General features: G+C 39.4%; 1 protein-coding gene across 3 annotated transcripts in view; it reads left to right on the plus strand.

The window, feature by feature from the left end:
* Positions 1 to 6,501: 6,501 nt before the first annotated feature.
* The window catches only part of APOOL (apolipoprotein O like), a 70,912-nt gene continuing 60,829 nt past the window's right edge, over positions 6,502 to 16,584 (plus strand). Inside the window, exons 1-2 of one of the 3 annotated variants that reach the window (XM_008526826.2) lie at positions 6,518 to 6,631; positions 14,936 to 14,992. Coding sequence is in view for 1 of the 3 variants with exons in the window: in XM_008526825.2 (XP_008525047.1) it covers positions 6,617 to 6,631 (15 nt within the window). In the remaining 2 variants the exon portion in view is untranslated. Of the gene's footprint in view, positions 6,632 to 13,280; positions 13,367 to 14,935; positions 14,993 to 16,584 lie in introns of those variants that run through there. The other 2 variants (XM_070603992.1, XM_008526825.2) reach the window with 2 other exon arrangements.

Here is a 16,584-nt window from a genome sequence, read left to right on the forward strand (position 1 = left end):
ACTCGACTGGCCACGAAGATGCATGTCCGTACATGCATCCTCCGATGGTAGAGACCAGAAAGGTCACAAAGCCAAGCTCTCAAGACATAGAACAAGATAAAATAACACACCTCATCTAATATGCACATTAACAGCTTTAGCTAATCCTTGGGTCTCTTGGAGCCAGAATAATACCTAGGAGGGAGGTGCCACAGGGTTGGGGATCATGTGTGCTTTACAGAGTACCTTGTCATTACATGGACATTTTCTTGAAGTTGGCGGGGGACCTGTGTCATCTACCCCATTCTGTGACCAACTCATCCTTTCACAGGAGACTTCTTGAGGTGGTGAGCACCCAAGCAGCTCTTAACTGCTTGACTCACACCCACCAAATTTCTGGCATTTTTGGCTTCCAAGATGCCCTTAGCAACAGCTTCCACCTGTGCACATATTCCCAGTCAACAGGCTTATAGAGATGCCCGTGTCTTATGACAAACAACAGAAAAAGACAGAGACAAGGAAAGTACTATGTCTGGGAGGAAAAGGATCTACAACCAATAAGTACTCAACCAAATCCTAGAGTCGCTGAATCCAAGAAGCTAGCCTCACCAAAATTTTCTCCTGCTAATCTAAATTTAGAAAAGCAAAAAATCCCTCACCACTCTTGCTTCCATTGGACCCTACAGGCAGAGATCTGGGAGACTGACATGGTAAGAACTCTTACCTCCTGCTGGCTCTCGTCAGGGGCCCAGGATCTCTCGGCTGCAGCAGTCCAGGAGCAAGCAGTGTCCAGTCAGTGAAATTTTATCCCATCCTCGTCACCAAACTGTAGGGGAGGAAGACATTTCCTCTACCCATTCTGGGTCCTTCTGGCTGGAAAGTGAATTAAATTCACATGAAACATAACAGAAGAAAATTACACAAAGCTTTATAACATGTATACGTAGGAGAGGCTCAGGCAAACTGAGCAACTCAGCCAATTGGCCAAGGTTACCTGTTCAAGTATCTCCAGCTACAGACAAGGAGGACGTTTAGGGTAGTGGTTTGGGTCTTCAAAGGGGAGGAAGGCAACTCACATGGAAATGGAAAAGCAAATGTTTGCTAAATAGAACTTTGATAAAAGTGGGCTTAGCAAGGATCCTCCCAGTCTACTGGAACCCAAAGTTATCTATGGTGTCCTGGGGACAGGCCATTATTTTAAACTTCTTTTAGGCAGTTAGAGGGGAAAAGTTGAATGTTCTTGCTGAGTCTGAGCCTTTATTGTCTTCAGCTCGAAATAGTCCACATACCAGAGTGGTGCATCTTGGGGCGGCCTGCCCTCAACCCCATCAATGTACCATGATGTCTAGCCTGGTTGGAAAATAAAATGAGGCCAGAAGGGGCTACTAGATAATGAAAAAAGAGAGAGGTGTTGATTTTAAAATATGTATGTTAAATCTTTGATATTCTTCCCTTCAAAGCTACAGCCTACTTCCCTTACCTTGAGTATGGGCTTTACTACTGACTCATTTCTAAGAGAATAAAATGTGTTTGAAGTGACAATGTGTGACATCCATCATTGGGACCTAAAAGGTATTGTAGCTTCCTTGTTGCTCTTTCTCTTGGATTGCTCATTCTGGAGGAAGCTAGATGTCACGTCATGAGGATACTTAAACAACCCTATGGAGAGAGTCATGTGGCAAAGAACTGAGGCCTCCTACTACCAGTTATATAAGTGAATGAGCCAGTTGGCATCTTGACAAGAATCTCTGGGGGACCTGGATGCAAAATCACACAGCTAAGCCACTTCTGAATCCCTGATCCATAGAAACTGTGAGATAATGTTTGTTTTTTGTACTGCTAAATTTGTGTTAAATTGTTATGTAGCCAAAGACAGCTAATACACACATCAACGCCTAGAGATTTTGACAAAACCAAAGAAAAGGTGTGAGTCAAAGAGCATAAAGGATAGTAGTTGTAGCCAGGGAAGAGAATGTTTGAATTTAAAATTTCAGAGGTGAAAGTGTTCTTGTAGTGATAACAAAGTCAAGTGTATAATCATTGTTGTGGAAGTGGCTGAAGTGGAGTGGGAGAAGTGGGAGAAAAGGTCACTGGAGAGGAGGATATCATGTGTCCACAAGAATCCTGAAGTTACCAAGGATCACCAAATACCATTAGAACTGAACCGTTATAGAATCCTAGGTTGATGGTGCTAGAAATGACATGCCACTATAAGTCACCTAGTCCATTTAATTGGACTTAATTAATTTCTTAAAGTGTGTCCCAAGGAATACCCACATTAGAAACAACTGAAGAATTCTTGCAAGATTTCCTTACGTTAGAACAAATGAACGTTAATATGAAGGGCTGGTATGCAGGGATCTTTATTTTTCAAATTGTCCAAGTGATTCCTATGCACATTAACTTTCAGCACCTCTGATCTAGTTCAACTCCTTTATTTTATGACTCCTTTTTTAGAGGCCAAGATCTTGTTTTGATTCTAATATTTTCTTGTATAAGGCTGCCTTTTGTGCCCAAAGCAATCGGTAGCAACCAGTACATCTACACTAATAATTCAAATGCTATTTAAATAATATTTCTATTAAATATTTCTTTTGAAAAGGAAATGAAAATTCTTTACATGTGAACTGGCTCCTGCCTGACTCTTCTACCACTTTCTGCCTCACTCACGATGCTCCAGTAAGTTTGTTCCCACCTCAGGGTTTTTGCACTTGTTCTCTCTGCCTGGACACTCAGATAATCAGGTGAGTGGACCCTCTTGTTACTTGAGTCTCAGCTCAAGTATCTGCTCCTTGAAGAAGTATTCTCTGTCCTCCAATCTAAAGTAACTCCCACCCTGAGCCAGTCCTGTTTGCCTAGTGGTTAAAATTTGCCATGCTCTGCTTTGGTGGCCCCAGGCTGGTTCCCAGGCATGGAACCACACCACTCATCTGTCAGTAGCCATGTTGTGGCAGCAGCTCACATAGAAGAACTAGAAGGACTTACAACTAGAATATACAACTATGACGACTATGTACTGGGGCTTTGGGGAGAAAAAAAAAGAGAGGAAGATTAGCAACAGATGTTAGCTCAGGGAGAATCTTTCCCAGAAAAAAAAAAAAAAAAAAAAAAAAAAGCCTTACATGGCTCTCACTTCAGTTAAAAACAAATAAAGTAATTCCCACCCCAACCCACTCACCTTCTATAGTATTCATCCCTACTCAAAATGACCTTGGGATTTGTTGTTTTTTTTGGTCAAAAATTTAGACTTAAGCTCCACCAGACCAGAGATTGTGTCTGTTTTGTTCATTGCTCCATATGCAGCACATAGAACAATGACAGGCTGTGGCGCCCCGTGGGCAGGAGTGGGAGTAGGCTGACCTCAGTGCAGGCACTGAGTGCAGGCAATAAGGCAATGAATTCTCTGTAGAGAATTTAAAATCAATAATTAAACAAAATAAAATCATTCTGCTTTTTATTATCGCCACATGCTAGCAATTCTAAGCAATGTCAGTGATAAAGTATTCCTTCCCCTAGAAAACCTTGCTTTAGTCTAAGTTCTAAACAAATTTTGTGGTTACCATTGTTTTTCTTTTCTAAAGATTTTTTTTTTTTCCTTTTTCTCCCCAAAGCCCCCCGGTACATTCTTCGGTATATTCTTCGTTGTGGGTCCTTCTAGTTGTGTTATATGGGAAGCTGCCTCAGCGTGGTTTGATGAGCAGTGCCATGTCCGCGCCCAGGATTCGAACCAATGGAACACTGGGCTGCCTGCAGCGGAGCGCGCGAACTTAACCATTCAGCCACGGGGCCAGCCCCACCACTGAGTATTAACATTACATGTGTAACCTTTGAATTAGCTCATTTTGATAACTTATCCTTTAGCAAAGATTGTATTCTTCATGAATGTTAATTTGGAGAATTCCCAGTTATACAATTGGTTTCCAGAAACGTATTGACTGAGCTACACGTACTCTTTTAGAGCATAAATTCACGAAGTTCTCGATTTGTTGGAGCTCAGCTTTGGTGCAGTTTGTGTCTCCATGCCCTGTGGTACTACACACCCCTGCATTTAAACAGTAGATTAGAAATAAACAATGATAGCACAGTGTTTGTACAAGCTAGAGGAACTGAACCTGGGTTACTTCAATTCTGCCAGCTTATGTGACCACTTGGTGTTTTTATTTGTGTTTAAAATTTAAAACACTGAAACAAAGTGTTGTTTGTAAACTGTAACATTGAATATTTTACTGAATTTGGATTTTACAGGTTTGGAACTCTAGATGAGGTTATTAATTAGACAGAAAAATAAGTGGAAACAGCCAGAATTAGCCTTGAGCAATGCACAGTGAAAAACTAAGCTTTAAATTATTTCTTGTAGATAGGGTCACAGAAATTGAGAAGTCACTTACTATGCAACAACAACACAATGTAAGGAAATGGATATTTACATAGAAAAAATAATCTAATTTTTAAAAAACCATAGTGGGAGAAACGACTAAGATGTTCATTTGACATTGCCAGAAGAAACCAAAAAGGCAGTATCTGAAATGCCTTGATTATTTGCAGCAAGCACTGGACACTTGTTCTAAAACAATTGATCAAATGATGTCAAAGTTCCCTTGCATTCAGACATTTTCACTGATTTTTACAGAAGAAGAACTTCTGAAATTTTTACCAACTATTATAGAAATTTGTGATTTTCTGGTAAAACGTTTTCCTTGAAATTTTCAACTGTGGAAAATTTGAACGCCTCTGGATTTGATCTTGAAGAAACAAAAACAAGGCTGGTATCGGAATTCATGGAACTTTTGTGAAATAGGATTTTTATGATTCTCTTCCAAACTTATTCACAATTTTAAGACTTTTCCTATTTGTATATCTGTTGCTTAATATGAAACAAACTTTAGTAATACTAAAATTAATTAAAATCTATCAACTATGAACAAAGATAGAGTGACAAATATACCTATACCATCTACTGATGGTGGAAATAGTAGATTTTGATGAAGTCATTGACAAATATGCAGATGTTAAAGCTCAAAAGCAGAAACTGTAGTATTATTATTCATTACTGCAGTAGACCCCTATGTATGTATGTATTCTTTCTCCTTTAAAAAATACATTAATGCAATTAGAAAAACGTTGACCCATTACTTTTTTCCTTTTGGGTATTGTACTATTTATTTTTATACTGGCATTATAGATATAAAGTTCAATAAAAGAAATATTTTACTCTGTTGCTTTTATGGCCTTTATTATTAGTTTAATTTCATCATTATTTCCTAAAATAATTTTGTCATAAAGAGGAGGAGGCTGTTAAAAAATGATCTGCTTCTAGGGGTGCACCCTGTGGCGCAGCGGTTAAGTTCATGTGCTCTGCTTCTGTGGCCCAGGGTTCCGTGGTTCGAATCCTGGGCGCAGACATGGCACTGCTCATCAAGCCATGCTAAGGCAGCATCCCACATGCCACAACTACAAGGACCCACAACTACAAATACACAACTATGTACCAGGGGGCTTTGGGGAGAAAAAGGATAAATAAAAAAAATAAAAAAAAAATGATCTGTTTCTAGTGTCAAATATGTTAGGTAAGAAAACTGATGCCTGGCATATAGTTTGCACTTAAATATTTGTTGAATGAATAAATGAATTAATATTTGGCATGTTGATGGGCAGATTGTAGCATCTTCTTTCCTTAGAATCATTCATTGGAGGCCTAGGGGAGATCTTGCTCCTGTTGAGATGGCAGCTATCCACAGTACATTCTCCTTACAGCACCGAAATGATCTTTTTAAAATTTAACTTAGATCATGCCACATCTTTGTTCAAAATCCTCCGTTGGCTTACCATTTTATTAAATATCAAATCCAAAGTCCATAAGGTGACACGAAAAGCCCCTACACAGTGTGTTATTTCACTCCCTCTGAACTTATCACTCCAGCCACGCTGCCCATTTTCAGTGCAGTTTCTTCTGCAGGGAATGCTCCTCCCTAAACGCCTTCAGAACTTTTCTCAAATGTCACCTTATCAGAAAGCCTTCCCTTAGCCTATCGAAACCAGTAAATTCCCACCCCATCCTCATACTATTTCCTTTCATAGCATTTGGCATTTTCTAACATTTACTTGTCTCACTTTTCCTCCTGGAACCCTAAGCTCCGAGAGGGAAGGCACTACGTTTTGTTCCGTACCTTGAACAAGTGCCCGGCATATATAGGCTCTTGGTGATATTGCCCTAGAATGTATGAACTTGCCCATGTATTACAGAGGTAACATGTCCTTTTTGTCACTATATTCCTAGTTATTTACTAAGGCAGCTGGACTTGGGTTTTAAATCATTATCTAGACAAATCATATATGCCTCAACGACGAAAATAATGATAATTCTGCACCCAGCAAAATAGCTTTCAACTGGACTAAGGAGAATACTCTGAAAGGCTTTATCAGGAATAGGGGGATCAACCTAAGGATGAATCCTTTCTCCGGAAGACAGCTGAGCAACCGTCGCAGCTTCCCAAAGCGGCTCCAGGAGGGCGGAGAAAGGGCGGGAGCTAGCAAACAAGGGGCGTAACCGGGCGGGGCTGTGGCGAGGGGAGACGAATCGAACTGTTCTGTCCCCCTCGGCTCTCCGTAGAAAACTGGGGCGGAGAGCGTCACAGATATGGCGGCCGTTAGGGTGAGTAAAAAAAAACCTTGCTTAGTTTCTCTGGGCGCAGATAGCATTCTGGTAACTATAGAAGGAATCATCGGAACTTCCGAAGGGAGCCCCACAGCAAGAGGCGGGGTGGAGGTGGGGTGGTGAGAGGATTGGCAAGATCAGGGAATCTTTAACATTTGAAGCCTCAAGACACCTGGGGCTTTAGTTTCCTTTAGAGTTTAGTGTTCTCAGCCTGGGACAATACTCTCTCCTCAATATCCTGCGGTTGACGGTTGATACAGCGGCACAGTGACAACTGGGAAATGACTAGGTGAAAATGGCCGGCCGGGCCACGAGCAACAGCAAACGTCTGGGTCTTGAGCCGAAACAAAGAGAAAAGAATCCGGGACGTTTGTCTGGGTGCACAGGGCGGGGCCTGATGACCCTTGAAGGACTTTGTTCAATCATTATTTGGGGTGAAACAGACCAGGATAGAAACGTCTCAGAGTCTCTCTGCAGTGCACGGCTTTGTATTCACTGTTGTTATTCCCCGGATTTGAGTAACAAACCTGAGTTTCTTTCGAGTTCTGTAATGGGAAAAGGTGCCTTTACTTAGGAATCTGTGTACAGGAAGTGACTCAGCTGGCTGCTAGCTGCAGTTCTCTAAGTGGACTTCAGTAACAGTAGTCGATAAATATCTAGCGGGTTTGAAGTGTAAAATGCACTGCTTGCAGGAGATACAAACATGAATAATTCAGTACAGCCTATGTTTAAGTTGACTCAGTATCTGTCTTGATTCACCACTCTCACTCCATTTCTACAATTCTGGCTCTCATAATTTATCTGAATTGTCACAGCACCCTTCTAACAGGACTCACTCCCTCTAGCCTGGCTCATATGGAATACTTATTCCTCTGTACTGCGAGAGTATTTCTACTAAAATGCAACTCTGGTTATGCCCCTTCCCTGCTTAAAAACCTTTATTGGCACTCCATCTTCTGCTCTCTGGGGTCAGGTCCAACTCCTACGTCTAGAATACCCGACCCTGCCTTGGCTTTCCAACTTCATCTCCTGTCCCTCAGGAACTCTCCTAATATCTGCCCTTTTTCTGGGCCTGAAGTGTCCTTTCCCATCCTCAACCAGTTAGTTCCTGTTCATAGTTCTTTCATTCATTTAACAGATGTTTGTGTACTGCTTCCCCGTATGCTAAGCACAGAATGCCTTTTCCAAGGTGGTGTCCCAGTCTAATTTAAATATCTCCTCTTTGTGTTCCCAGGGGACCTTTGGCATACCCTTACAATAAATAGGACTTATTACACTGCAAATAACACAGACTATTTGCTTGTCTGTCCTACCCTCCTAAACTATAAGCTACTTGAGGACAGTAATTAAAACATTAATTTTTGTATCCTTAGTACCTTGCACAGGTGTGGCTTATATTAGGTACTCAATAAATTCTACTTGAATAAGTAAGTGCCAGGCAATGAATGCAACATTTAATGCAAATGACTGACTCAGAGTAAGGGAAGTGCCTTGGCTCAGGAGAAGTATGAAGTGATCTGAAGGTTCAAAAGAGAGAGCTCACACCTCATTGAAGAAAATAAAGAGACTTCATGGAGGAGGTGCAGAGACAGAAGGAATGGTCAGTGGTAAGAAGCAAACCAGAATAGTGTGTTGTCACTGAAGCACAGAGGAGGAGAGTCGAACAGTCTTTTGATTTGACCACTAATAAATTACTGGCTACAAGGCCAGGCACAATGCTAAAATACTTTAGACCTGTTATTTCACTTAATTCTCAAGACAGCTTTATGTTGTAGATATTACGATCATCATTTTACAAATGAAAAACTAAGGTTTAGAGAAGTCAAGTAAATTGCCCCAAGTCATTATGCTAATAAAGCTGAAGTGAGATAAAGTGATAAGTAAAGTGGTAGAGGGAGAACCTAGATTGTAGGGTTAAGGAGAGGATAAGGGTGGGAAACTGGCATTCATCTAGCACCTACTTTGGCCAGCTGCTTTACTTATATTATTTCAGTTTAATCCTTTTGGTGACCCTAAAAAATGAGTAGTATCCTCATTTTACATATGAAAAAACTGAGGCTTAGAAAAAGTGCTTGCTCCAGGTCATACAGCTGCTAAGTGGAAGAGCCAGGTTCAAACACAAGTAATATTTCCCTCCAAAGTCCATGATCTTTCCAGTACTCCTTGCTTCCTGGAAAGGGAAGTGTATATTACTCTTTAGAGAAGTGTGTGATGAAAGAAAGGAAAGAAATCTTGGGATGAGGGTAGCAAATGCCGGAAAAAGTGTCTTTTCATTAAAAAAAGAAGATTCTCTGTCAATTATATCTCAATAAAACTGGGAAAAACGGTCAGGAGACCTGAGCAGGTTTGAAGGCAAGGGTAAATTTGCAGAGAATAGTATAGAGGAACGATAATTAAGAATAGTAAACATAGTTATTATGTTATTGAACATTTACTCTATTAAGCATTTCGCTAAGCACTTTATGTGAATTTTCTCATTTATGCTTCACAGTGGCCCTATGAGTAGGTACTGTTATTACCAGTATTTTACAGGTAAGGAAACTGAAGCTTAGAAAGATTGAGTAAGTTGCCCACAGTCACACAGTAGTAAGCAGTAGAGCTGGAATCACATGATCCGAGTCCAGATTGTGGAGCTTAAGCTTGAGGGAGCATCTGGGAGGCCAACATACCAAAAGGGTGATCACTATTAGTTTTGAAGCCTCAGAGCTAGATAACAAGGAGTAAGGTAGAAAGGAGTCCTAAAGGTTGGTAGATAACTCTGAAAATAGTTTATATACATCTCGAAATATAAGAATTTGTTGAGCAGATGTGATAGTGGAATATTGATGTGGAATTAGCCTTGAGAAACAAGGACTGTGCCGATCTCTTCTGACTTCTTGAAACAGAATGGCTGGAGGACTGGCCGTCACTTAAAAGGATTGGGAGGAATGTAGGAGTGTCAAACAAAAGCCACATTTCATTAATGCCAGAAGTTGAGGAAAATTTGGGTCCTGAATATGAAAATGTGGCTGCCATTTATTGAGTACTTCCTGTGTGTCAGACACTGTGCTAAGCTGTTGATTCACATTATTTCATTTAATTCTCACAAAAAGTTTTCTAAGGTGTGTAATTTTATTAGCTCAAAGAACAGGAATAGAGCAGTAAGGAAATCAAAGATGCAGTAGGAGTTTGTAGTCAGAGAAAAGCTTGTTGAGTTTATGATTTTAGCTATTAACATGTTCTGGGTAGTGGGAAATTCAAGGTGTGCTCCTTGAGTGAACAGCCACAGTGGAGTGAATGTGCAGGTCTATGGAGGTGAGGTCAAAGAACACTGAGGGGAGACTGTGGGATTTTTCATCCGCACAGACATTAAAGTCACTCAGAGTTATGACAGGGTTTAGAGTCTAGAAGAAGACTGTTACCTAGGATCCTAAATCTTCAATGTGATGAAGTGACCAGGAGCCAGGTAGACGATAGTGCTAAGGTTGAATACATGGATGATAATTAGCCTCAAAGGAGCAGAATTACTTTTCTTTCCTTTATCTAAGTTTTTTATTGAAGTATAGCATACCCAAATCATAAACAGATTGGTAAATTTTTACAAAATGATCATACTTTTGGGTTCATACTTTTGATCATAATTTGGGTTCAGCCAACACCCAAATTAAAAAAAAAATAAGAGTATTACTAGCAGCCCAGAAGCTCTCCCCTTCGTTCCCCCGCATAGTTATCCTCCACCATAGATTAATTTTGCCTACTTTAAAACTTCATATAAATGGGATTATAGTATTTACTGTGTTACATCTGGCTTCTTTCACCCAATATTATGTTTCTGAGATCCAGCTGTTATGCACATAACACTAGTTCATTCATTCTTATTGCTGTATGGTATTCCATAAGGTGAATATGTTATGATTTATTTATCCATTCTACCAATGATGGACATTTGAATTATTTTCAGTTTTGAGCTATTACAAATAATGCTCCTATGAACATTCTTGTATGTGTCTTTTTGGTGCACATAAGTACACATTTCTGTTAAGTGTATACCTAGGAATGGGATCGCCACGTCATATGGCGTACAGCTTTGGTAGATACTGCCAAATAATTTTCCAAAGTGGTTGTACCAATTTATATTCCTATTTGTGAGGATTCCAGTTGTTCCACTTCCTCACTAACAAGAACAGATGTTTACAAAAGGGCAGCGGACTCGTGGCTTAGAAGCAGCATTGAGAATCAGGAAGAAGACAAAGTCTACCTCCTGTCCCTGAGACACTGAATAGCCTACACCTGAGGGTTACAAGGGAAGCAGTGACCTCAGGGGACAGTCATGTTTCATTTCAGGCAAGGAGAGGAGACGTTAGGCACAATGGAAGGGGTTTTGGGAAGTAGCAGGAAGTTTGGTCAGTGGAGAGAAAATGCAGGGCACTGTAGGAATTAGAATACAGGAGATGATACATGACCCTGAGATTATGTTTTTGGGCTTGGACCAAGGATGATAAGTCTGGGAAGGAAAGGATCTTACAGGCCTTAAGCCTTCAGAAGCCTTGGTAATACCAGCCGGACGTTCCTTTGTATCAACTTTAGTCCTTGTCTTTTTCCTCTTCTTTGTTTCACCTGAGTGGTACCAGAAGATAGTTGGAATCTAATAAAGTGAAGTTTGTACTTGGAAAGACTGATGGTTATCTACAGCGAAATAGGTTTTTCTGTTTCCACTCAGCATTGTTGAATATTTTTTATTTTCAGTGTAACTTTGAAAGTTATGCTTTGAAACCTTCAGCCTATTTAACTGTGTTTGGTATAAGTTCCAGCATGTTGCTTCATGCCATAAAATGAAAATGATCTGTGCCTTGCCTCCTCCCACACCCATATGACCGAATTGTTCCCTGTGATGCCATCCTCACAGACAACTGTTAGGTGTTCTGTGAATGTCGCTGAATATGGAAATAAAAGGTTGCTTGTCATGAATTCTAAGATTCCCTAAAATTGTTGCACATTGGGCTCATCTAAGTTAATGTTTCCTGATCCGAGCTGTGCATTAAAAACATCTGGGGAGCTTAAAAAAAGTCCTGATGCCTGAGCCCCATCCCATATGGAGCATTTTAATGTTTTTAAAGCCCACCAGATGAGTCTGATGTGTTGCTAGGTTTGAGAACCAATGATTTAGGGAGGGAATATGTGGCTTTTATACAGGTTCTAGAGAAGAGAGTATTAGGCTTTTGCAGGTTATGAAGAACAGAGACATGTTCCAGTTTTCTTAAGTAGCAGTTTAATGGAAGGATACATAGATTAGGAAGAAAGTCTAGGAAACTGTCTCACCAGTTTAATAAACCTCAAGAAGAGTTATTCAGGATACCATAGCAACTCTAGTTGTTACCATTATCACGACTGAACTGTTCTTCTGCTAACTCTGTTTCACATCCAGACTTTCCTAGAGAGAGCATCTGATGGGGTTAGCTAGTCCCTAACTGTTACAAAGTACCCTTCTTGGGAAGAAGTTGCAATCAGGCCCCTTTATAAGACAGTTTCTAGTTGGCTGCCTTTGGCTGAGGTACCAATCTCTCTAGTCCAGTATATTTTGGCCTGTGCATCAGTCTTGTAGTTCAAAGTGTAGCGACCTACGTTAGGAATCACAGAAAGGAGCAAATATCATTGTCAGATGCTCTGAGGCTTCTTAGAAGGGGTAAGGCAATGGATGGATACTTTTGGGGTTCATGGTCTATCTGGTATGATTTACATTTGAATGCTTTCCAGAAGTAAGTAAGAAAGTTGTTGAAAATATGGTAGAATACTTTAGAGCTGCTGTTAAAAGCTAACTTATTAAGATCTTGTAATTTAAATTGGGAAATTGGTTCCTCAAGGATAAAAAACACTTTACGACAACCAGTACAAGTAGCAATCTGGTGGATAATGAAAGTTGGTTAATATAATTTGAACATGTCAGGGAAAAAATATAACCCATTCCTGAATGAGACCATCTGTTATATAAACTTGATAGATATTATTACTCTAGGCCAAGGCATGAGTTACATACTTAATGTAGATTTGGCTTGGCTGTTTTTGGATCTTTTCTCTCAGTCATTCTGAAACTCACCAGGGGCTTTTCATATCAGTATGCAAACTGCCACTGCCACATCGCCTCCTCAGCCTGGCTCCATAGTTCACCTCATTCATTCATATTTGCAAATTCCTACTTGATATCTTAGGTACATCAAATTCAACATGTTCAAAATTTCTTTATCTTTACCAAATTTGATTTTCTTCTGTATTCTCCTTATTTCATTTGAGAACGTCAACATGTGATCCTGGGATCATCTTAAAGTATCCCACGTATCCAAACTGTTAACAAGTCTTGTGAATACTTTATTTATTATTATATTTTACTTTTTTGCTGGGAAAGATTTGCCCTGAGCTAACATCTATTGCCAATCTTCCTCTTTTTTTTTCCTCCCCAGAGCCCCAGTACATAGTTGTATATTCTAGTTGTAGGTCCTTCTAGTCTATGTGAGCTGCCACCACAGCATGGCTACTGAGAGACAGGTAGTGTGGTTCCACTACTGGGAACCAAACCCAGGCCACTGAAGGGGAGCATGCTGAACTTTAACCACTAGGCCATCAGGGCTAGCTCTTCCATACATTCTTATTCTTTTATATGTTCATTCTTTTAGACATTCATTCATTTTGGTTCCTATGATGAGCAGGAGATGGTGATAAACATTGAGGATACAAAGATCAACAAGATACAAACAAGAGGTATATAGAAGAGAAAACACTAAAACTAACAAGCATGTAAAGAAATGCTTAAAATAATTATCAGATAATTGCATATTGAAACAATGAGACAGTGCTTTTTTAAGCTAGGAAAAAAATAGAATGCCAGCTAAGTCCAAATGTTGGTAGAGATATGGGAATATAAGCACCCCCATGTGCTACTGGTGGGAATGTTGACTGGCACAGCCATTATGGAAATCAATCAGATATTATTTAGTGAAATTGAGTATATATACACATCCTATGGCCCAGTAATTCTGTTACTGAGTGTATGTCACAACGATATACAAGTTCATGAGGGCACTTGTACAAGGATGTTCGTTTCAGTGTTATTTACTGTGGTGGGCAGTTGGAGGCAATATTGGTGTCCATCACTGACAGTGGATAGGTGAAATGTGGTGGGGGTCCATCATGTAGTAATATATAGCAGTTAGAAGAAATGGGTTATAGGGACACATAGGGGCACAGGTGGATACGATAGAAGTGTTCAACCCACTCACATTTAATGTAATTATCAATATGATTGGATTTATATTTGCCATTTTGCTTTCATTTTCTGTGTCATGTCTTTTTTGTCCTTCTTTTCCTCCTTTACTGCCTTTTCTTGTATTCACTGGGTATTTTATGGTATGCCATTGTAATTTTTTGATGATCTATCTATACTTTTAAATTATTTTCTGTGTGGTTGTTCTAGGGCATACAACATACACCTTAATTTATCAGGCTCTATTCCACATTTATACTAACTTAATACCTGTAAGATATAGAAACTTGAGTGCTTTATAGCTCTGTTTCTTCCCCTTCTTTTTCTGCCATTTTTGTTATATATATTATATCTATATATGGTATAAACCCCAAACTATATTATTATTATTATTTATTTTATAATCTAATGTCTTTTAAAGAAGCTGAGAGCACAAGTATTTTATAGATAGTATGTATGTGTGGTTCAGTGTGTCTGTATACATACACACACATATATATGCAAACATGTACCACCAACACACACATATCTTTTTTTTTTTTTTTTTTTTTAAAGATTTTGTTTTTTTCCTTTTTCTCCCCAAAGCCCCCCCGGTACATGGTTGTGTATTCTTCGTTGTGGGTTCTTCTAGTTGTGGCATGTGGGACGCTGCCTCAGCGTGGTCTAGTGAGCAGTGCCATGTCCGCACCCAGGATTCGAACTAACGAAACACTGGGCCGCCTGCAGCGGAGCGCGCGAACTTAACCACTCGGCCACGGGGCCAGCCCCAACACACACATATCTTATTTAATAATTTTAGTTCTCATCATTTCTTCCTGTGGATTCAAGTTACTATCTGGTGTCATTTCTTTAGTCTAATGTATCTTAATTTCATCCCTCTCTTGTGTTTTTATTGTCAAATATATTATATTTGTATGTGTTGTAGACTCAACAATACAAATTTAAGTTGTTTCTTTTAAAATCAGTTGAAAGAAGAAAGAAGAAATATGTAATTATACTGTCTTTTATAATTACCTACATAATTCCTTTACTGTTGCTCTTTTCTTTTTTCCAATGTGGCTTCAAAGTACTGTCTGATGTCACTTGCTTTCAACCTGAAGACCTTCCTTTAGTACTTCTTTAAGGTAGGTTCACTAGCAATAAATTCTCTCAGTTTTTATTGATTTGAGAATGTCTTTATTTCACCTTCATTTTTGACAGGTAGTTTTCCTGCATATAAAATTTCTTGGTTGACTTTTTTTGGACTTCCAGCACTTTGAGTATGTCATTCTAATGTCATTCTGGTCTCCTTTCTTTCTGATGAGAAGTCAGCTGTTAATCTTATTGGGTTTCCTTGTATGTGATAAGTCATTTTTCCCTTGCTGTGTTCAAGGTTCTCCCTTTGTCTTTGTTAACATTTTGAGTGTAATGTCTCTGGATTTAGCTATCTTCATGTTTGTCTTACTTAGAGTTTATTGAGCTTCATAGATGTAGTTAATGGTTGTCATCAAATTTAAGAAGTTTTCATTTAGTAGTTCTTAAACATTTCTTCTTTCTCTCATCTTCTTCTGATACTCCCATTATGCATATGTTTATGCACTTAATGCTGGCTTACATTTCTCTGAGTCTCTATTCATTTTTCTTCATTCATTTTTCTCCCTGTTCTTAAGATTGCATAATCTCTATTGATCTATCTTCAAGTTCACTGATTCTTTCTTCTGCCCTCTCAAATCTACTGTTTAGTCACTCTAGTGATTTTTAAAAAATATCAGTCATTGTATTTCTCAACTCCAGAATTACTTTTTGGTTCTTTTAATAATTTCTGTCTCTTTACTAATGTCCATCGTTGCTTTTTTTTCCCCTCCCCACAGCCCCAGTGCATAGTTGTATATTCTAGTTGTAAATCCTTCTAGTTCTTCTATGTGAGCTGCTGCCACAACATGGCTCCTGACATACGTGTGATGTATTTCTGCGACTGGGAACTGAACCCAGGCCCTGAAGCAGTGAGAGTGCTAAATTTTAACCACTAGGCCCTCAGGGCTTGCTCTCATGTTCTCTGTTTTATGAGATTACCATACCTTCTTTTAAATCTTTCAGAATGGTTTCCTGTAGTTCTCCCAACATATTTAGAATAGCTGCTTTTAAGTCTTTCTCTGCTATGTTCATCATTCAAGTTCACTCTAACAAAGTTTCTATTGCCTTTTTTCCTTTGAATGGAAAGGGAAAAAGAGTTTCTTTTGCCATTTTTTCATGTTTCTTTGCATTTTTATATGTTTTTTGTTGTAAACTATACATTGTAGATAATATAGCAACTCTGGTTTCTGCCACACACCCCCACCCCGGCTTGTTATTGTTGTTGCTTGTTTGTTCACTTATTTATTTGTTGGGTGACTTTTCTGGACTAGCTCTGTGATGTCTGTTTCTCCCATAGTGTGCAGTCTTAGATATCCTTACCCAGATGCTTTTTCCTATTTTTATCTTTAAGCCTAGATTCTTAGAGGTTGCACTGCTTAATGATCAGCCAGTGGTTGGCCAGAGGTTGTGCTTAAGCACCTTAAACCAGTAAGGCTTTCACCCTTTACCAGTGAGCCTGTTTATGGCTTGTAGACTGCTTTCACAGTTCAGGGAGTTTAGGAGTTTGCTTCATGTTCAGCCAGGCACTTGGGGCTCAGTATTTTTCTCTCCAATCGTTCCTCAGACAATGAAGCCTTAGGTATATGCCCCGTATACTGGACCA

The sequence above is a fragment of the Equus przewalskii genome, chromosome X (assembly GCF_037783145.1).
Source record: "Equus przewalskii isolate Varuska chromosome X, EquPr2, whole genome shotgun sequence".
Taxonomy (NCBI): domain Eukaryota; kingdom Metazoa; phylum Chordata; class Mammalia; order Perissodactyla; family Equidae; genus Equus; species Equus przewalskii.